The sequence below is a fragment of the Entelurus aequoreus genome, linkage group LG27 (genome assembly GCF_033978785.1).
Source record: "Entelurus aequoreus isolate RoL-2023_Sb linkage group LG27, RoL_Eaeq_v1.1, whole genome shotgun sequence".
In the NCBI taxonomy this organism is placed as follows: domain Eukaryota; kingdom Metazoa; phylum Chordata; class Actinopteri; order Syngnathiformes; family Syngnathidae; genus Entelurus; species Entelurus aequoreus.
The window spans coordinates 34,952,825-34,978,650 of NC_084757.1; the positions used below are offsets into that span (position 1 = coordinate 34,952,825).

Here is a 25,826-nt window from a genome sequence, read left to right on the forward strand (position 1 = left end):
GTGGAAAAGCGTTCTGTGGTCTGACGAGTCCACATATTTAAATAGTTTTTGGAAACTGTGGATGTCGTGTCCTTTGGAGCAAAGAGGAAAAGAACCATCCGGATTGTTCTAGGCGCAAAGTGTAAAAGGCAGCATGTGTGATGGTATGGGGGTGTATTAGTGGCCAAGACATGGGTAACTTACACATCTGTGAAGGCACCATTAATGCTGAAAGGTACATACAGCTTTTGGAGCAACATATGTTGCCATCCAAGCAACGTTACCATGGACGCCCCTTCAATGCCAAGCCAGGTGTTACAACAGCGTGGCTTCATAGTAAAAGAGTGCGGGTACTAGACTGGCCTGCCTGTAGTCCAGACATTGAAAATGTGTGAAGACTAAAATATGAGAAGGGAGACTGTTGAACAACTTAAGCTGTACATCAAGCAAGAATGGGAAAGAATTCCACTTCAAAAATGTGTCTCCTCAGTTCCCAAACCTTTACTGAGTGTTGTTAAAAGGAAAGGCCATGTAACACAGTGGTGAACATGCCTTTTTTGCAATGTGTTGCTGCCATTAAATTCTAAGTTCATGATTATTTGCAAACAATAACAAAGTTTCTCAGTATGAACATGAAATATCTTGTCTTTGCAGTCTATTCAATTGAATATAAGTTGAAAAGGATTTGTTGTATTCTCTTTTTATTTAGCATTTACACGACGTGACAACTTCACTGCTTTCGGGTGTTGTGTACACAACTACAAAGTTGTAACTACAACAGCGTCACCAAGAAGAAACATCAAATGTTTTCATGACAAAGACCTCAGGCGCCGTTAGCATGCAAGCCAAACATTAATCTTCCAATAATATCATACTGGTATTCCTATTATATCATTACTATGTGGCGCTGCAGACTTCTCGGCGCTCTGAGCAACATGAAAACTCTTTCTAGCGCAGCAAAGACAACAAACTCCTCACACAAAGTTTTCTGTTGCGCTTTGGGAAGGAAATCTTTGATGTCACAGTGGAAACATGAATTATAAATCACTATGCAAGCACTGAGATATATATATATATATATATATATATATATATATATATATATATATATATATATATATATATATATATATATATATATATAAGGCTGAAACGACGCGTCGACATAGTCGACATAGTCGACGTCATCGACGTCATCGGTTACGTAAATACGTCGACGCCGTTTTTGTGCGTCGACGCGTCGCATAATGACGTCACACTACCGTCATGGCGAAGCGCAAAGCAGACGATCAAAGCAGACGATGCGAGCGGTGCGAGCGAGGGGGGAAAGCACGCCAAAAGTGGTCAAAAGTGTGGAAGTATTTCAATACACAGCCTAATAATGTTGTTGTATGCACACTGTGTCGAGCGGAAATGGCCTATCATAGCAACACAACGGCTATGAACGAACATTTGAAAAGAAAACCATCAACTAGTCAATCGTCCGTGTGAGCATACGTTGTCATCATTACACAAAAACATGAATGTGTCATTTGTATCTGCTAGGGGTGTAACGGTATGTGTTTTGTATTGAACCGTTTCGGTACGGGGCTTTCGGTTCGGTACGGGGGTGTACCGAACGAGTTTCTAAGCTAAAGCTAAAGTCTTAACAAGCTACTTTGCTCCGTCTGCTTCTGTCTCAGCACGCAGCATTGTCCCACCCACACAACCATCTGATTGGTACACACGCAGCATTGTCCCACCCACACAACCATCTGATTGGTACACACGCAGCATTGTCCCACCCACACAACCATCTGATTGGTACACACGCAGCATTGTCCCACCCACACAACCATCTGATTGGTACACATGAAGCATTATCAGCCAATCAGCAGTGCGCATTCAGAGCGCATGTAGTCAGCGCTTCAGCGTGGAGCAGATAGGTGTTTAGCAGGTGAGCATCAGGCAGCGGACTCTCCCCAAATGATAATAAACACCTCCCAGTCAACTACTAGTAACATCACTATGAGCCCGTTGACCTTCTAGAAACTTCAACTGCAGCTCAGCTCGCTCGCAGTCCTGGTTTGAGGTGAAGGCTAATTACCTCTCAGTTCCAGCCACATCGACCCCTTCTGAACGCCTATTTTCAGCTGCTGGGAATATTGTAAACAAGAAAAGAAGCAGAGCATGTAGACATGCTAACCTTTCTTCATTACAACTGTTAGTCACTCACTGGAATGAGTAGAATTGGTTATTGTGTACTGTGTTGGACTGGATGTTTATTTTGCACATTTTAAAAGCAATACTTAATGTTTACAGTGCTCCAGAATATTTAGATTGGCACTTTTTTGTATTGGATGTTTATCTTTATTTTTGCACATTTTAGCAAATAAGCAATACTTTCACTTTTGTTGAAATGTTTACACTGTTGTTACAGAATATTTCGTTTTGCACTTTTTTGTATTGGATGTTTATCTTTATTTTTGCACATTTTAGCAAATAAGCAATACTTTCACTTTTGTTGAAATGTTTACACTGTTGTTACAGAATATTTCGTTTTGCACTTTTTTGTATTGGATGTTTATCTTTATTTTTGCACATTTTAAAGCAAAATAAGCAATACTTTTACTTTTGAATTGCTTTTACTATTGCAGATTATTAAGATTTGCACTGGATGTTGACTTTTATATTTGCACATTAAAAAGCAAATAAACTACTTTTAATTTTGTTAAATGTTAAAAGTTTTAAATGTTTACATTGTTACAGAATATTTAGTCATGTTGTTGTCAATGTTGACTGAGTGGCCATACTTCTTTTTTTTTGTAAATAAAAGCCATGCCTTTTGAAAAAACGGGCCTACGTTTATTTTTTCATCTTCATTTTGAATAAAAAAATAATCGGTAAAAGGAAAAATAATCTATAGATTAATCGAAAAAATAATCTATAGATTAACCGATTAATCGAAAAAAATAATCTATAGATTAATCGACAGAAAAATAATCGTTAGCTGCAGCCTTATATATATATATATATATATATATATATATATATATATATATATATATATATATATATATATATATATATATAGGGCTGGGCCATATATGGAATATACTGGATATATCGCGGGTTTGTCTCTGTGCGATACAGAAAACGACTATATGGTGATATTGGAGTATACGTTCTCACGCAGTTGCTTTTAGTTGCGGGCATTAAACTGCATGCGTTTCTCACTCTTTCCTGTCTCTCCTTCTCACAGAGACATAAAACAAGCGCAACTTCTCACATACGTCACCTACCGTCACGTGAGCAACGTCACACGCTGTAACGTTAGCTGTGATGCTAACAGCTAACGGTGTGGTTTGAGTGGTAATACGAGAGAAAGAAGGTGCGAATCTGGTAACAAATGGAGGAATAATTAATAACGGTGGTTTGGCTTCAAGCGGGAATATGTCTTTACATGTCAACATCTCCGTTCGGTGCCACACCAACTAAATGCCAAAGCAACTATTTCCACATCAACACCGTAGGACACCACTCTCAGACTCCACACCACCCTGACTACACACCACTCTCAGACTCCACATCACCCTGACTCCACACCACTCTCAGACTCCACACCACTCTCAGACTCCCCACCACTCTCAGACTCCACACCACTCTCAGACTCCACACCACTCTCAGACTCAACACCACTCTCAGACTCAACACCACTCTCAGACTCCACACCACTCTCAGACTCCCCACCACTTTCATACTCCACACCACTCTCAGACTCAACACCACTCTCAGACTCCACACCACCCTGACCCCACACCACTCTCAGACTCCACACCACTGTCAGACTCCACACCACTCTCAGACTCCACACCACTCTCAGACTCCACACCACTCTCAGACTCCACACCACTGTCAGACTCCACACCACTCTCAGACTCCACACCACTCTCAGACTCAACACCACTCTCAGACTCCACACCACTCTCAGACTCCCCACCACTTTCATACTCCACACCACTCTCAGACTCCCCACCACTTTCATACTCCACACCACTCTCAGACTCAACACCACTCTCAGACTCCACACCACCCTGACTACACACCACTCTCAGACTCAACACCACTCTCAGACTCATCACCACGCTCAGACTGAACACCACTCTCAGACTCCCCACCACCCCTGACTACACACCACTCTCAGACTCCCCACCACTCTCAGACTCAACACCACTCTCAGACTCCACACCACTCTCAGACTCAACACCACTCTCAGACTACACACCACTCTCAGACTCAACACCACTCTCAGACTCCCCACCACTTTCATACTCCACACCACTCTCAGACTCAACACCACTCTCAGACTCCACACCACCCTGACCCCACACCACTCTCAGACTCCACACCACTGTCAGACTCCACACCACTCTCAGACTCCACACCACTCTCAGACTCCACACCACTCTCAGACTCCACACCACTGTCAGACTCCACACCACTCTCAGACTCCACACCACTCTCAGACTCAACACCACTCTCAGACTCCACACCACTCTCAGACTCCCCACCACTTTCATACTCCACACCACTCTCAGACTCCCCACCACTTTCATACTCCACACCACTCTCAGACTCAACACCACTCTCAGACTCCACACCACCCTGACTACACACCACTCTCAGACTCAACACCACTCTCAGACTCAACACCACTCTCAGACTGAACACCACTCTCAGACTCCCCACCACCCCTGACTACACACCACTCTCAGACTCCCCACCACTCTCAGACTCAACACCACTCTCAGACTCCACACCACTCTCAGACTCAACACCACTCTCAGACTACACACCACTCTCAGACTCAACACCACTCTCAGACTCCCCACAACTCTCATACTCCACACCACTCTCAGACTCCCCACCACTCTCAGACTCAACACCACTCTCAGACTCCTCACCACCCTGACCCCACACCACTCTCAGACTCCCCACCACTCTCAGACTCCACACCACTCTCAGACTCCACACCACTCTCAGACTCAACACCACTCTCAGACTCCACACCACTCTCAGACTCAACACCACTCTCAGACTCCCCACCACTCTCAGACTCCACACCACTCTCAGACTCCACACCACTCTCAGACTCAACACCACTCTCAGACTCAACACCACTCTCAGACTCCACACCACTCTCAGACTCCACACCACTCTCAGACTCCACACCACTCTCAGACTCAACACCACTCTCAGACTCCACACCACCCTGACTAAACACCACTCTCAGACTCAACACCACTCTCAGACTACACACCACTCTCAGACTCAACACCACTCTCAGACTCCCCACAACTCTCAGACTCCCCACCACTCTCAGACTCAACACCACTCTCAGACTCCTCACCACCCTGACCCCACACCACTCTCAGACTCCCCACCACTCTCAGACTCCACACCACTCTCAGACTCCACACCACTCTCAGACTCAACACCACTCTCAGACTCCACACCACTCTTAGACTCAACACCACTCTCAGACTCCCCACCACTCTCAGACTCCACACCACTCTCAGACTCCACACCACTCTCAGACTCCACACCACTCTCAGACTCAACACCACTCTCAGACTCAACACCACTCTCAGACTCAACACCACTCTCAGACTCCACACCACTCTCAGACTCAACACCACTCTCAGACTCAACACCACTCTCAGACTCCCCACCACTCTCAGACTCCACACCACTCTCAGACTACACACCACTCTCAGACTCAACACCACTCTCAGACTCAACACCACTCTCAGACTCAACACCACTCTCAGACTACACACCACTCTCAGACTCAACACCACTCTCAGACTCAACACCACTCTCAGACTACACACCACTCTCAGACTCAACACCACTCTCAGACTCCCCACAACTCTCAGACTCCACACCACTCTCAGACTCCCCACCACTCTCAGACTCAACACCACTCTCAGACTCAACACCACTCTCAGACTCAACACCACTCTCAGACTCCTCACCACCCTGACCCCACACCACTCTCAGACTCCCCACCACTCTCAGACTCCACACCACTCTCAGACTCCACACCACTCTCAGACTCCACACCACTCTCAGACTCAACACCACTCTCAGACTCAACACCACTCTCAGACTACACACCACTCTCAGACTCAACACCACTCTCAGACTCCCCACAACTCTCAGACTCCACACCACTCTCAGACTCCCCACCACTCTCAGACTCAACACCACTCTCAGACTCAACACCACTCTCAGACTCCTCACCACCCTGACCCCACACCACTCTCAGACTCCCCACCACTCTCAGACTCCACACCACTCTCAGACTCCACACCACTCTCAGACTCAACACCACTCTCAGACTCCACACCACTCTCAGACTCAACACCACTCTCAGACTCCACACCACTCTCAGACTCAACACCACTCTCAGACTCCACACCACTCTCAGACTCAACACCACTCTCAGACTCAACACCACTCTCAGACTCCCCACCACTCTCAGACTCCACACCACTCTCAGACTACACACCACTCTCAGACTCAACACCACTCTCAGACTCAACACCACTCTCAGACTCCCCACCACTCTCAGACTCCACACCACTCTCAGACTCAACACCACTCTCAGACTCCCCACCACTCTCAGACTCCACACCACTCTCAGACTACACACCACTCTCAGACTCAACACCACTCTCAGACTCAACACCACTCTCAGACTCCCCACCACTCTCAGACTCCACACCACTCTCAGACTCAACACCACTCTCAGACTCCACACCACTCTCAGACTCCCCACCACTCTCAGACTCCACACCACTCTCAGACTACACACCACTCTCAGACTCCCCACCACTCTCAGACTCAACACCACTCTCAGACTCCCCACCACTCTCAGACTCCACACCACTCTCAGACTCCCCACCACTCTCAGACTCCCCACCACTCTCAGACTCAACACCACTCTCAGACTCCCCACCACTCTCAGACTCAACACCACTCTCAGACTCCCCACCACTCTCAGACTCCACACCACTCTCAGACTCCCCACCACTCTCAGACTCCCCACCACTCTCAGACTCCCCACCACTCTCAGACTCCCCACCACTCTCAGACTCAACACCACTCTCAGACTCAACACCACTCTCAGACTCAACACCACTCTCAGACTCAACACCACTCTCAGACTCCACACCACTCTCAGACTCCCCACCACCCCTGACTACACACCACTCTCAGACTCCCCACCACTCTCAGACTCAACACCACTCTCAGACTCCACACCACTCTCAGACTCAACACCACTCTCAGACTACACACCACTCTCAGACTCAACACCACTCTCAGACTCCCCACAACTCTCATACTCCACACCACTCTCAGACTCCCCACCACTCTCAGACTCAACACCACTCTCAGACTCCTCACCACCCTGACCCCACACCACTCTCAGACTCCCCACCACTCTCAGACTCCACACCACTCTCAGACTCCACACCACTCTCAGACTCAACACCACTCTCAGACTCCACACCACTCTCAGACTCAACACCACTCTCAGACTCCCCACCACTCTCAGACTCCACACCACTCTCAGACTCCACACCACTCTCAGACTCAACACCACTCTCAGACTCAACACCACTCTCAGACTCAACACCACTCTCAGACTCCACACCACTCTCAGACTCAACACCACTCTCAGACTCAACACCACTCTCAGACTCCTTAAGTCTGAGAGTGGTGTGGACTCAGAGTGGTGTGGGGTCTAAGAGTGGTGTGGGGAGGATGCATAGACAGAAAAGCCAAAGAAGAAGCGAAGAAGAACCTGAAGTTCCTCCGCTGGCGTCCTCAGGAAGTTCCTGCAGGGTCAGTTTCCACTCCAGAGGAGCGTCACACGGCGTCACCGTCACTGACAGTGGTGTGTTGTCTTCTTCCACCACAAAGTAGTACCTGCACACACATCCAACCATTGATTGGTTGATGATGTCATCCACTGATGCAATAACTGATCAATAATAAGATGACTTCATTCTTTTATTTGAATCCATATTTCATCCAAATGGACTTTTCACAACTTTTTTATTTATTGAATAAGAAATAGTTTTAATTAATGGTCTGTATTTTAATGATGTCATTATGGTGGTACTTAATGAATACTTAGGTCTACTACACTACTGTATTTAATGTTGTCATTATGGTGGTACTTAATGAATACTTAGGTCTACTACACTACTGTATTTAATGTTGTCATTATGGTGGTACTTAATGAATACTTAGGTCTACTACACTACTGTATTTAATGTCATTATGGTGGTACTTAATGAATACTTAGGTCTACTACACTACAGTATTTAATGTTGTCATTATGGTGGTACTTAATGAATACTTAGGTCTACTACACTACTGTATTTAATGTTGTCATTATGGTGGTACTTAATGAATACTTAGGTCTACTACACTACTGTATTTAATGTTGTCATTATGGTGGTACTTAATGAATACTTAGGTCTACTACACTACTGTATTTAATGTTGTCATTATGGTGGTACTTAATGAATACTTAGGTCTACTACACTACTGTATTTAATGATGTCATTATGGTGGTACTTAATGAATACTTAGGTCTACTACACTACTGTATTTAATGTTGTCATTATGGTGGTACTTAATGAATACTTAGGTCTACTACACTACTGTATTTAATGTTGTCATTATGGTGGTACTTAATGAATACTTAGGTCTACTACACTACTGTATTTAATGTTGTCATTATGGTGGTACTTAATGAATACTTAGGTCTACTACACTACTGTATTTAATGTCATTATGGTGGTACTTAATGAATACTTAGGTCTACTACACTACTGTATTTAATGATGTCATTATGGTGGTACTTAATGAATACTTAGGTCTACTACACTACTGTATTTAATGTTGTCATTATGGTGGTACTTAATGAATACTTAGGTCTACTACACTACTGTATTTAATGTTGTCATTATGGTGGTACTTAATGAATACTTAGGTCTACTACACTACTGTATTTAATGTTGTCATTATGGTGGTACTTAATGAATACTTAGGTCTACTACACTACTGTATTTAATGTTGTCATTATGGTGGTACTTAATGAATACTTAGGTCTACTACACTACTGTATTTAATGTTGTCATTATGGTGGTACTTAATGAATACTTAGGTCTACTACACTACTGTATTTAATGTTGTCATTATGGTGGTACTTAATGAATACTTAGGTCTACTACACTACTGTATTTAATGTCATTATGGTGGTACTTAATGAATACTTAGGTCTACTACACTACTGTATTTAATGTTGTCATTATGGTGGTACTTAATGAATACTTAGGTCTACTACACTACTGTATTTAATGTTGTCATTATGGTGGTACTTAATGAATACTTAGGTCTACTACACTACTGTATTTAATGTTGTCATTATGGTGGTACTTAATGAATACTTAGGTCTACTACACTACTGTATTTAATGTTGTCATTATGGTGGTACTTAATGAATACTTAGGTCTACTACACTACTGTATTTAATGTTGTCATTATGGTGGTACTTAATGAATACTTAGGTCTACTACACTACTGTATTTAATGTTGTCATTATGGTGGTACTTAATGAATACTTAGGTCTACTACACTACTGTATTTAATGTTGTCATTATGGTGGTACTTAATGAATACTTAGGTCTACTACACTACTGTATTTAATGTTGTCATTATGGTGGTACTTAATGAATACTTAGGTCTACTACACTACTGTATTTAATGTTGTCATTATGGTGGTACTTAATGAATACTTAGGTCTACTACACTACTGTATTTAATGTTGTCATTATGGTGGTACTTAATGAATACTTAGGTCTACTACACTACTGTATTTAATGTTGTCATTATGGTGGTACTTAATGAATACTTAGGTCTACTACACTACTGTATTTAATGTTGTCATTATGGTGGTACTTAATGAATACTTAGGTCTACTACACTACTGTATTTAATGTCATTATGGTGGTACTTAATGAATACTTAGGTCTACTACACTACTGTATTTAATGTTGTCATTATGGTGGTACTTAATGAATACTTAGGTCTACTACACTACTGTATTTAATGTTGTCATTATGGTGGTACTTAATGAATACTTAGGTCTACTACACTACTGTATTTAATGTTGTCATTATGGTGGTACTTAATGAATACTTAGGTCTACTACACTACTGTATTTAATGTTGTCATTATGGTGGTACTTAATGAATACTTAGGTCTACTACACTACTGTATTTAATGTTGTCATTATGGTGGTACTTAATGAATACTTAGGTCTACTACACTACTGTATTTAATGTTGTCATTATGGTGGTACTTAATGAATACTTAGGTCTACTACACTACTGTATTTAATGTTGTCATTATGGTGGTACTTAATGAATACTTGGGTCTACTACACTACTGTATTTAATGTTGTCATTATGGTGGTACTTAATGAATACTTAGGTCTACTACACTACTGTATTTAATGTTGTCATTATGGTGGTACTTAATGAATACTTAGGTCTACTACACTACTGTATTTAATGTTGTCATTATGGTGGTACTTAATGAATACTTGGGCCTACTACGCTACTGTATTTTAATCCCTTATCATGGTACATGGAGATATATATATATATATACAGTATATACACATTTACACAAATATACGTTTGCACTTATATCTATTTTGACATGTACAGTATATATGTACAGTATATCTATGTACATTATTGTTTGCATGTGTATTATTGAAATATTTATTTACATGTATATATATTTATATTCATGTGCATATTTAGCTGTGTGTTTACATGTATTGTGGAGATGGACAGGTGACACACCTTTTGGGCGTGTCCCTGAAAAGGAAGCCGCTGATCTCGGCGCCGTCAGGAACGACGGAAGAATCGTGGAACAAAAATTTGTCTCTGATTTGCATCTGAAAAAGTTCTTCATCTCTCGTTGGTAACTTCTGTGCGGAAACCCACTCAAGTAAAAGCAGCAACAGCAGGAACCTACTCCAGCCTTTGTACTGCCTCATCCTGCAACACACAACAATATTTCACTTATTTATCAACAATATTTCTCATATTTATCAACAATATTTCACTTATTTATCAACAATATTTCTCATATTTATCAACAATATTTCTCATATTTATCAACAATATTTCATATGTTTATCAAAAATGTTTCTCATATTTATCAACAACATTTCACTTATTTATCAACAATATTTCTCATATTTATCAACAATATTTCTCATATTTATCAACAATATTTCTCATATTTATCAACAACATTTCACTTATTTATCAACAATATTTTGTCATATTTATCAACAACATTTCACTTATTTATCAACAATATTTCTCATATTTATCAACAATATTTCTCATATTTATCAACAACTTTTCACTTATTTATCAACAATATTTCTCATATTTATCAACAATATTTCTCATATTTATCAACAATATTTCATATGTTTATCAAAAATGTTTCTCATATTTATCAACAATATTTCACATATTTATCAACAATATTTCACATATTTATCAAAAATGTTTCTCATATTTATCAACAATATTTCATATTTTTATCAACAATATTTCACACATTTATCAACAACATTTCATATGTTTATCAACAATATTTATCTGCAATATTTCACTTATTTATCAACAATATTTATCATATTTTTCAACAATATTTGTCATATTTATCAACAATATTTCTCATATTTATCAACAATATTTATCTGCAATATTTCACTTATTCATCAACAATATTTAGCTGCAATATTTCACTTATTTATCAACAGTATTTCTCCTATTTATCAACAATATATCACATATTTATCAACAATATTTCTCATTTATTAACAATATTTATCATATTTATCAACAACATTTCTCATATTTACCAACAGAATTTTACATATTTATCAACAATATATTTCTCATATTTATCAACAATATTTCACATATTTATCAACAATATTTCACTTATTTATCAACAATATTTCTCATATTTATCAACAATATTTCTTATATTTATCAACAACATTTCACATATTTATCAACAATATTTCACATATTTATCAAAAATGTTTCTCATATTTATCAACAATATTTCACACATTTATCAACAACATTTCATATGTTTATCAACAATATTTATCTGCAATATTTCACTTATTTATCAACAATATTTATCATATTTTTCAACAATATTTCTCATATTTATCAACAATATTTCTCATATTTATCAACAATATTTATCTGCAATATTTCACTTATTCATCAACAATATTTATCATATTTATCAACAATATTTCACATATTCATCAACAATATTACTCATATTTATAAACAATATTTCTCAAATTTATCAAAAATATTTAACTTATCCATCAACAATATTTCTCATATTTATCAACAATATTTCACTTATTTATCAACAATATTTATCATATTTATCAACAATATTTAATATATTTATCAACAATATTTATCATATTTATCAACAATATTTATCTACAATATTTCACTTACTTATCAACAATATTTATCAACAATATTTATCTACAATATTTCACTTTCTTATCAACGATATTTATCATATTTATCAACAATATTTAATATATTTATCAACAATATTTATCATATTTATCAACAATATTTATCTACAATATTTCACTTACTTATCAACAATATTTATCAACAATATTTATCTACAATATTTCACTTACTTATCAACGATATTTATCATATTTATCAACAATATTTCTCATATGTATCAACAATATTTGTCATATAATTATCAACAATATTTCTAATTTATTAACAATATTTCTCATATTTACCAACAAAATGTTACATATTTATCAACAATATTTCTCATATTTATCAACAATATTTCACATATTTATCAACAATATTTCACATATTTATCAACACAATATCACTTATTTATCAACATTATTTCACTTGTTTTTTAACAATATTTCACATTTATATCAACAATATTTTACATATCTATCAACAATATTTCACATATTTATCAACAATATTTCTCATATTCATCAACATTTCACATATTAATCAACAATATTTCACATATACATCAACACTATATCACTTATTTATCAACATTATTTTGCTTGTTTATCAACAATATTTCACATAATTATCAACTATAATTCACATATTTATCAACAACATTCATCATATTTATCAACAATATTTCACATATGTATCAACAATATTTCTCAAATTCATCAACAATATTTATCATATTTATCAACAATATTTCACATATTCATCAACAATATTACTCATACTTATAAACAATATTTCTCATATTTATCAACAATATTTAACTTATCCATCAACAATATTTATCATATTTATCAACATTATTTAACTTATTTATCAACAATATTTATCATATTTATCAACAATATTTCATATATTTATCAACAATATTTATCATATTTATCAACAATATTTATCTACAATATTTCACTTACTTATCAACAATATTTATCTACAATATTTCACTTACTTATCAACGATATTTATCATATTTATCAACAATATTTCACATATGTATCAACAATATTTCTCAAATTCATCAACAATATTCATCATATTTATCAACAATATTTCACATATTCATCAACAATATTAGTCATATTTATAAACAATATTTCTCATATTTATCAACAATATTTAACTTATCCATCAACAATATTTCTCATATTTATCAACAATATTTCACTTATTTATCAACAATATTTATCATATTTATCAACAATATTTCATATATTTATCAACAATATTTATCATATTTATCAACAATATTTATCTACAATATTTCACTTACTTATCAACAATATTTATCAACAATATTTATCTACAATATTTCACTTACTTATCAACGATATTTATCATATTTATCAACAATATTTCACATATGTATCAACAATATTTCTCAAATTCATCAACAATATTTATCATATTTATCAACAATATTTCACATATTCATCAACAATATTACTCATATTTATAAACAATATTTCTCATATTTATCAACAATATTTAACTTATCCATCAACAATATTTCTCATATTTATCAACAATATTTCACTTATTTATCAACAATATTTATCATATTTATCAACAATATTTCATATATTTATCAACAATATTTATCATATTTATCAACAATATTTATCTACAATATTTCACTTACTTATCAACGATATTTATCATATTTAACAACAATATTTCTCATATAATTATCAACAATATTTCTAATTTATTAACAATATTTCTCATATTTACCAACACAATTTTACATATTTATCAACAATATTTCTCATATTGATCAACAATATTTCACATATTAATCAACAATATTTCACATATTTATCAACACAATATCACTTATTTATCAACATTATTTCACTTGTTTATCAACAATATTTCACATTTATATCAACAATATTTTACATATCTATCAACAATATTTCACATATTTATCAACAATATTTCTCACATTCATCAACATTTCACATATTAATCAACAATATTTCACATATTTATCAACAATATATCACTTATTTATCAACATTATTTTGCTTGTTTATCAACAATATTTCACATAATTATCAACAATAATTCACATATTTATCAACAACATTCATCATATTTATCAACAATATTTCACATACGTATCAACAATATTTCTCAAATTCATCAACAATATTTATCATATTTATCAACAATATTTCACATATTCATCAACAATATTACTCATATTTATAAACAATATTTCTCATATTTATCAACAATATTTCACTTATTCCTCAACAATATTTCTCATATTTATCCACAACATTACTCATATTTATCAACAATATTTCTCATATTTATCAACAATATTACTCATATTTATCAACAATATTTCTCATATTTATCAACAATATTACTCATATTTATCACCAATATTTCCTATATTTATCAACAATATTTCACTTATTTATCTAACAATATTTCTCATTTCCATCAACAATATTTCTCATATTTATCACCAACCTTTCACATATTTATTTATGATGATTATTATTTGTTCATGACTTATTGACACAAGAACACGTAAAATAAGTGTAAAGTACACATAAGTACACTTACACTAAATGTAAAGTACATGTAATGTGCATGTAAAGTATATGTAAATTATATGTCAAATACATGTAAAATGTGTGTTAAGTAGGTATAAGATGGACGTAAAGTAAAAATAAAGTAGACATAAATTAGAAACAAAGCACATTTAAAGTACATTTAAAGTACATGTAAAGTACATGTAAAGCACACAAAGTAGATGTTAAGTAAATGTAAAGTACTTATAATGTACGTGTAAAGTAAACATAAATTAAAGTACATGTAAAGTATGTGTAATGTACATGTAAAGTATCTTCCAAGTAAACAAAAAGTATATGTAAAGTATATGTACCATTGCATGTACAATGTGTGTGAAGTACATTTTATGTACATGGACTGTATTTGTAAAGTAAATGTAAAGTAAATGTGAAATAATGCAAAGTAAATGTAAAGTAGACATAAAGTACATGAAATAGTACATGGTCCACAGTTTGCAAAAACAGTTTGAAATGTGGACTTGTCACACCAAAGAACACTTTTCCACTTTGTATCAGTCCTTCTTAGATGAGTTCGGGCCCAGCAGAGCCGGCGGTGTTTTTCCGGGTGTTGTTGATAAATAGCTTTCGATTTGCATAGTAGAGTTTTAACTTGCACTTACAGATGTAGCGACCAACTGCAGTTACTGACAGTGGCTTTCGGAAGTGTTCCTGAGCCCATGTGGCGATATCCTTTACACACTGACGTGGCTTTTTGGTGCGGTACCGCCTGAGGGATCCAAAGTGCGTAATATCATGGCTTACGTGCAGTAATTTCTCCAGATCCTCTGAACCTTTTGATGATATCACGGAGCGTAGATGGTGAAATCCCTAAATTCCTTGCAACAGCTTGGTTGAGAAATGTCGTTCTTCATCAATTTGCTCAGGCATTTGTTGACAAAGTGGTGACCCTCGCCCCGTCCTTGTTTGTGAACGACTGAGCATTTCACGGAAGCTGCTTTTATACCCAATCATGGCACCCACCTGTTCCCAATTAGCCTGTTCACCTGTGGGATGTTCCAAATAAGTCTTTGACGAGCATTCCTCGACTTTCTCAGTCGATGCGTTTCTGGGTGTTGTTGATAAATGGCTGTGGCTTTGCATAGTAGAGTGTGAACATGAAATATCTTGTCTTTGCCGTCTATTCAATTGAATATCAGTTGAAAATATGAAAATACAAATCAATGTATTCTCTTTTTATTTACCATTTACACAACGTGACAACTTCCCCGCTTTTGGGGTTTGTGTATTTTAAACCGTGTTTGTGTTCAATTATCACCACATTTAAACGTGTCTTCGTGAAAGCTGTCCTCGGCCTCATAAAGCGCTTTATAAAAAAATGACAAATCCTCAAATCCGCGCGATTAAACATTTATTTAATTTTAATTTTGGGGGCGCCCAGATGGAGGACGTGCATCTTCTCCCGCTTATTGATGGCTGACATTGATTCCAGCTGAGGGAGGACAACAAATCCCCGCCGCTTTAATCAGCGTAATGGCGGCAGATTAAAATAAAAAACACTAAAAGTGATGACATTTTGTGACTCTGATCCCCACTCAAAACATCCCGCCATGACGTAACTACCTCTGGCAACACCCGGGTCATGTCCTTGGTCTGTTGTCACGTGACCAGGAGAAAAGGATGCAAATAAACGTCTCTCTCAATAAAGGATCCAACACACAACAACAAGGTGGCCACTGATTGGCTCGCTTCAAGGCTCTCGGCCACATGGACCAATGAGAGGCGACAGAGGACCAGGAGTCCCGCCCATGCGGGTTTTAGCCCCGCCTCCTCCAATCATCTTTAAGGGCGATACGTCCGTGAGTGTGATTAAGTCCATAAGATTCGATCAGGTTTACGATTAAGTCGGTAAGATTCGATCCAGTTTGTGATTCAGTCGATAAGATGCGATCCAGTTTACAATTAGGTCGATAAGATTTGATACGGTGTGTGATTAAGTCGATAAGATTCGATCCAGTTTACGATTAAGTCGATAAGATTTGATACAGTGTGTGATTAAGTCAAGAGGATTCGATACAGAGTGTGATTAAGTCGATAAGATTTGATACAGTGTACGATTAAGTCGATAAGATTTGATACAGCGTGTGATTAAGTCGATAAGATTCAATCAAGTTTAGGATTAAGTCGATAAGATTCGATCCAGTTTACGATTAAGTCCATAAGATTTGATACAGTGTACGATTAAGTCCATAAGATTTGATACAGTGTGTGATTAAGTCGATAAGATTCGATCAAGTTTACGATTAAGTCGATAAGATTTGATACAGTGTGTGATTAAGTCGATAAGATTCAATCCAATTTACGATTAGGTCGATAAGATTTGATACAGTGTGTGATTAAGTCAAGAGGATTCGATACAGAGTGTGATTAGGTCGATAAGATTTGATACAGTGTACGATTAAGTCGATTAGATTTGATACAGTGTGCGATTAAGTCGATAATATTTCATACAGTGTGTGATTAAGTCCATAAGATTTGATACAGTGTGTGATTAAGTCAAGAGGATTCGATACAGTGTGATTAAGTCGATAAGATTTGATACAGTGTACGATTAAGTCGATAAGAATTGATACAGTGTGTGATTTAGTCAAGAGGATTCGATACAGAGTGTGATTAAGTCGATAAGATTTGATACAGTGTACGATTAAGTCGATAAGATTTGATACAGCGTGTGATTAAGTCGATAAGATTCAATCAAGTTTAGAATTAAGTCGATAAGATTTGATACAGTTTGTGATTAAGTCGATAAGATTCGATCCAGTTTACGATTAAGTCCATAAGATTTGATACAGTGTACGATTAAGTCCATAAGATTTGATACAGTGTGTGATTAAGTCGATAAGATTCGATCAAGTTTACGATTAAGTCGATAAGATTTGATACAGTGTGTGATTAAGTCGATAAGATTCAATCCAATTTACGATTAGGTCGATAAGATTTGATACAGTGTGTGATTTAGTCAAGAGGATTCGATACAGAGTGTGATTAAGTCGATAAGATTTGATACAGTGTACGATTTAGTCGATAAGATTTGATACAGTGTGTGATTTAGTCAAGAGGATTCGATACAGAGTGTGATTAAGTCGATAAGATTTGATACAGTGTACGATTAAGTCGATAAGATTTGATACAGCGTGTGATTAAGTCGATAAGATTCAATCAAGTTTAGAATTAAGTCGATAAGATTTGATACAGTTTGTGATTAAGTCGATAAGATTCGATCCAGTTTACGATTAAGTCGATAACATTTGATACAGTATGTGATTAAGTCGAGAGGATTCGATCCAGTGTACGATTAAGTCGATAAGATTTGATAAAGTGTGTGATTAAGTCGATAAGATTTGATACAGCGTGTGATTAAGTCGATAAGATTCAATGAAGTTTAGGATTAAGTCGATAAGATTTGATCCAGTTTGTGATTAAGTCGATAAGATTCGGTCCAGTTTACGATTAAGTCCATAACATTTGATACAGTGTACGATTAAGTCCATAAGATTTGATACAGTGTGTGATTAAGTCGATAAGATTCGATCAAGTTTACGATTAAGTCGATAAGATTTGATACAGTGTGTGATTAAATCGATAAGATTCGCTACAGTGTACGATTAAGTCGATAAGATTTGATACAGTGTGTGATTAAGTCGATAAGATTCGATACAGTGTGTGATTAAGTCGATAAGATTTGATACAGTGTACGATTAAGTCCATAAGATTTGATACAGTGTGTGATTAAGTTGATAAGATTCGATCCAGTTTACGATTAAGTCGATAAGATTTGATACAGTGTGTGATTAAGTCCATAAGATTTGATACAGTGTACGATTAAGTCGATAAGATTTGATACATTGTGTGATTAAGTCCATAAGATTTGATACAGTGTGTAATTAAGTCGATAAGATTCGATCCAGTTTACAATTAAGTCGATAAGATTTGATACAGTATGTGATTAAGTCGAGAGGATTCGATCCAGTGTACGATTAAGTCGATAAGATTTGATACAGTGTGTGATTAAGTCCATAAGATTTGATACAGTGTACGATTAAGTCGATAAGATTTGATACAGTGTGTGATTAAGTCGATAAGATTCAATCCAGTTTACGATTAAGTCAATAAGATTTGATACAGTATGTGATTAAGTCAAGAGGATTCGATCCAGTCTACGATTAACTCGATAAGATTTGATACAGTGTGTGATTAAGTCCATAAGATTTGATACAGTGTACGATTAAGTCCATAAGATTTGATACAGTGTGTGTGATTAAGTCGATAAGATTCGATCCAGTTTACGATTAAGTCGATAAGATTTGATACAGTGTGTGATTAAGTCAAGAGGATTCGATCCAGTGTACGATTAAGTCGATAAGAGTTGATACAGTGTGTGACTAAGTCCATAAGATTTGATACAGTGTGTGATTAAGTCGATAAGATTCGATCCAGTTCACGATTAAGTCGATAAGATTTGATACAGTGTGTGATTAAGTCAAGAGGATTCGATCCAGTGTACGATTAAGTCGATAAGAGTTGATACAGTGTGTGATTAAGTCCATAAGATTTGATACAGCGTGTAATTAAGTCGATAAGATTCAAACCAGTTTACGATTAAGATTCGATCCAGTTTACAATTAAGTCGATAAGATTTGATATAGTGTGTGATTAAGTCAAGAGGATTCGATCCAGTGTACGATTAAGGCGATAAGAGTTGATACAGTGTGTGATTAAGTCCATAAGATTTGATACAGTGTGTAATTAAGTCGATAAGATTCGATCCAGTGCACGATTAAGTTGATAAGATTTGATACAGTGTGTAATTAAGTCCATGAGACTTGATACAATGTACGATTAAGTCGATAAGATTTGATAGAGTGTACGATTAAGTCCATAAGAGTCGATACAGTGTGATTAAGTGGATAAGATTTGATACAGTGTGCGATTAAGTCCATAAGATTTGATACAGTGTGATTAAGTGGATAAGATTTGACACAGTGTGTAATTAAGTCCATAAGATTCGATACAGTGTGATTAAGTCGATAAGATTTGATACAGTGTGTAATTAAGTCGATAAGATTCGATCCAGTGTACGATGAAGTCGATAAGATTTGATACAGTGTGATTAAGTCGATAAGATTCGATACAGTGTACGATTAAGACGATAATTGATACAGTGTGTGATTAAGTCCATAAGATTTGATACAGTGTACGATTAAGCCCATAAGACACGATACAGTGTACGGTTAAGTCCATAAGATTTGATACAGAGTATGATTAAGTCGATTTTTTTTAAAGTTAATATCAAACTGTCACGCACACACACACGCACACACACACACAAACACACACACACACACACACACACACACACACACACACACACACACACACACACACACACACACACGCACGCACACGCACACACACTTTGAACAATTACGATCCAGATCCAGAAGAGGATGAGCAATAAGTTTTAGAAGCAGAGTAGTTTTATTGTGACACTATAGCATTAGCAGCATTGCTAAGTGCTAAACATACAGACTAACTAACTACTATTGTGACGCTATAGCATTAGCAGCATTGCTAAGTGCTAAACATACAGACTAACTAACTACTATTGTGACGCTATAGCATTAGCAGCATTGCTAAGTGCTAAACATACAGACTAACTAACTACTATTGTGACGCTATAGCATTAGCAGCATTGCTAAGTGCTAAACATACAGACTAACTAACTACTATTGTGACACTATAGCATTAGCAGCATTGCTAAGTGCTAAACATACAGACTAACTAACTACTATTGTGACGCTATAGCATTAGCAGCATTGCTAAGTGCTAAACATACAGACTAACTAACTACTATTGTGACGCTATAGCATTAGCAGCATTGCTAAGTGCTAAACATACAGACTAACTAACTACTATTGTGACACTATAGCATTAGCAGCATTGCTAAGTGCTAAACATACAGACTAACTAACTACTATTGTGACACTATAGCATTAGCAGCATTGCTAAGTGCTAAACATACAGACTAACTAACTACTATTGTGACACTATAGCATTAGCAGCATTGCTAAGTGCTAAACATACAGACTAACTAACTACTATTGTGACACTATAGCATTAGCAGCATTGCTAAGTGCTAAACATACAGACTAACTAACTACTATTGTGACACTATAGCATTAGCAGCATTGCTAAGTGCTAAACATACAGACTAACTAACTACTATTGTGACACTATAGCATTAGCAGCATTGCTAAGTGCTAAACATACAGACTAACTAACTACTATTGTGACACTATAGCATTAGCAGCATTGCTAAGTGCTAAACATACAGACTAACTAACTACTATTGTGACACTATAGCATTAGCAGCATTGCTAAGTGCTAAACATACAGACTAACTAACTACTATTGTGACACTACAGCATTAGCAGTATTGCTAAGTGCTAAACATACAGACTAACTAACTACTATTGTGACACTATAGCATTAGCAGCATCGCTAAGTGCTAAACATACAGACTAACTAACTACTATTGTGACACTATAGCATTAGCAGCATTGCTAAGTGCTAAACATACAGACTAACTAACTACTATTGTGACACTATAGCATTAGCAGCATTGCTAAGTGCTAAACATACAGACTAACTAACTACTATTGTGACGCTATAGCATTAGCAGCATTGCTAAGTGCTAAACATACAGACTAACTAACTACTATTGTGACGCTATAGTATTAGCAGCATTGCTAAGTGCTAAACATACAGACTAACTAACTACTATTGTGACACTATAGCATTAGCAGCATTGCTAAGTGCTAAACATACAGACTAACTAACTACTATTGTGACACTATAGCATTAGCAGCATTGCTAAGTGCTAAACATACAGACTAACTAACTACTATTGTGACACTATAGCATTAGCAGCATTGCTAAGTGCTAAACATACAGACTAACTAACTACTATTGTGACACTATAGCATTAGCAGCATTGCTAAGTGCTAAACATACAGACTAACTAACTACTATTGTGACGCTATAGCATTAGCAGCATTGCTAAGTGCTAAACATACAGACTAACTAACTACTATTGTGACGCTATAGCATTAGCAGCATTGCTAAGTGCTAAACATACAGACTAACTAACTACTATTGTGACGCTATAGCATTAGCAGCATTGCTAAGTGCTAAACATACAGACTAACTAACTACTATTGTGACACTATAGCATTAGCAGCATTGCTAAGTGCTAAACATACAGACTAACTAACTACTATTGTGACACTATAGCATTAGCAGCATTGCTAAGTGCTAAACATACAGACTTACTAACTACTATTGTGACACTATAGCATTAGCAGCATTGCTAAGTGCTAAACATACAGACTAACTAACTACTATTGTGACACTATAGCATTAGCAGCATTGCTAAGTGCTAAACATACAGACTAACTAACTACTATTGTGACACTGTAGCATTAGCAGCATTGCTAAGTGCTAAACATACAGACTAACTAACTACTATTGTGACACTATAGCATTAGCAGCATTGCTAAGTGCTAAACATACAGACTAACTAACTACTATTGTGACACTATAGCATTAGCAGCATTGCTAAGTGCTAAACATACAGACTAACTAACTACTATTGTGACACTATAGCATTAGCAGCATTGCTAAGTGCTAAACATACAGACTAACTAACTACTATTGTGACACTACAGCATTAGCAGTATTGCTAAGTGCTAAACATACAGACTAACTAACTACTATTGTGACACTATAGCATTAGCAGCATCGCTAAGTGCTAAACATACAGACTAACTAACTACTATTGTGACACTATAGCATTAGCAGCATTGCTAAGTGCTAAACATACAGACTAACTAACTACTATTGTGACGCTATAGCATTAGCAGCATTGCTAAGTGCTAAACATACAGACTAACTAACTACTATTGTGACACTATAGCATTAGCAGCATTGCTAAGTGCTAAACATACAGACTAACTAACTACTATTGTGACACTATAGCATTAGCAGCATTGCTAAGTGCTAAACATACAGACTAACTAACTACTATTGTGACACTGTAGCATTAGCAGCATTGCTAAGTGCTAAACATACAGACTAACTAACTACTATTGTGACACTATAGCATTAGCAGCATTGCTAAGTGCTAAACATACAGACTAACTAACTACTATTGTGACACTATAGCATTAGCAGCATTGCTAAGTGCTAAACATACAGACTAACTAACTACTATTGTGACACTATAGCATTAGCAGCATTGCTAAGTGCTAAACATACAGACTAACTAACTACTATTGTGACGCTATAGCATTAGCAGCATTGCTAAGTGCTAAACATACAGACTAACTAACTACTATTGTGACACTATAGCATTAGCAGCATTGCTAAGTGCTAAACATACAGACTAACTAACTACTATTGTGACACTATAGCATTAGCAGCATTGCTAAGTGCTAAACATACAGACTAACTAACTACTATTGTGACGCTATAGCATTAGCAGCATTGCTAAGTGCTAAACATACAGACTAACTAACTACTATTGTGACTCGATTGTCGTGTGCTAGCATGTTGTCAAGTGTTTGTCATTGCGAAGACCGTTAGACAGATCTTTCCTTGATCTACAACATACAACCTGGGTACTAGCTAACATAGCACAATGAAACACAGGTAGCACAATGAGGTAGCACAATGAAACACAGGTAGCACAATGAGGTAGCACAATGAAACACAGGTAGCACAATGAGGTAGCACAATGAAACACAGGTAGCACAATGAGGTAGCACAATGAAACACAGGTAGCACAATGAGGTATCACAATGAAACACGGGTAGCACAATTAGGTAGCACAATGAAACACAGGTAGCACAATGAGGTATCACAATGAAACACAGGTAGCACAATGAGGTATCACAATGAAACACAGGTAGCACAATGAGGTAGCACAATAAAACACCGGTAGCACAATGAGGTAGCACAATGAAACACAGGTAGCACAATGAGGTAGCACAATGAAACACAGGTAGCACAATGAGGTAGCACAATGAAACACAGGTAGCACAATGAGGTAGCACAATGAAACACAGGTAGCACAATGAGGTAGCACAATGAAACACAGGTAGCACAATGAGGTAGCACAATGAAACACAGGTAGCACAATGAGGTAGCACGATGAAACACAGGTAGCACAATGAGGTAGCACAATGAAACACAGGTAGCACAATGAGGTAGCACAATGAAACACAGGTAGCACAATGAGGTAGCACAATGAAACACAGGTAGCACAATGAGGTAGCGCAATGAAACACAGGTAGCACAATGAGGTAGCAAAATGAAACACGGGTAGCACAATGAGGTAGCACAATGAAACACAGGTAGCACAATGAGGTAGCAAAATGAAACACGGGTAGCACAATGAGGTAGCACAATGACGTAGCACAATAAAACACAGGTAGCACAATGAGGTAGCACAATGAAACACGGGTAGCACAATGAGGTAGCACAATGACGTAGCACAATAAAACACAGGTAGCACAATGAGGTAGCAAAATGAAACACGGGTAGCACAATGAGGTAGCACAATGACGTAGCACAATAAAACACAGGTAGCACAATGAGGTAGCACAATGAAACACAGGTAGCACAATGAGGTAGCGCAATGAAACACAGGTAGCACAATGAGGTAGCAAAATGAAACACGGGTAGCACAATGAGGTACCACAATGAAACACAGGTAGCACAATGAGGTAGCAAAATGAAACACGGGTAGCACAATGAGGTAGCACAATGACGTAGCACAATAAAACACAGGTAGCACAATGAGGTAGCAAAATGAAACACGGGTAGCACAATGAGGTAGCACAATGACGTAGCACAATAAAACACAGGTAGCACAATGAGGTAGCAAAATGAAACACGGGTAGCACAATGAGGTAGCACAATGACGTAGCACAATAAAACACAGGTAGCACAATGAGGTAGCACAATGAAACACAGGTAGCACAATGAGGTAGCACAATGAAACACAGGTAGCACAATGAGGTAGCACAATGAAACACAGGTAGCACAATGAGGTAGCACAATGAAACACAGGTAGCACAATGAGGTAGCACAATGAAACACAGGTAGCACAATGAGGTAGCACAATGAAACACAGGTAGCACAATGAGGTAGCACAATGAAACACAGGTAGCACAATGAGGTAGCACAATGAAACACAGGTAGCACAATGAGGTAGCACAATGAAACACAGGTAGCACAATGAGGTAGCGCAATGAAACACAGGTAGCACAATGAGGTAGCAAAATGAAACACGGGTAGCACAATGAGGTAGCACAATGAAACACAGGTAGCACAATGAGGTAGCAAAATGAAACACGGGTAGCACAATGAGGTAGCACAATGACGTAGCACAATAAAACACAGGTAGCACAATGAGGTAGCACAATGAAACACGGGTAGCACAATGAGGTAGCACAATGACGTAGCACAA

The 25,826-nt window shown here is 36.9% G+C and overlaps 1 protein-coding gene across 1 annotated transcript in view; it reads right to left on the minus strand.

The window, feature by feature from the left end:
• LOC133644814 (protein NDNF-like) overlaps positions 1-25,826 on the minus strand; it is a 37,479-nt gene that overhangs the window by 3,226 nt on the left and 8,427 nt on the right. The window contains exons 2-3 of the mRNA XM_062039563.1: positions 10,914-11,111; positions 7,832-7,956 (exon numbers count right to left, since the gene is read on the minus strand). Coding sequence (XP_061895547.1) covers positions 7,832-7,956; positions 10,914-11,110 — 322 coding nt within the window. The 5' untranslated portion in view covers position 11,111. The remainder of the gene's footprint in view (positions 1-7,831; positions 7,957-10,913; positions 11,112-25,826) is intronic.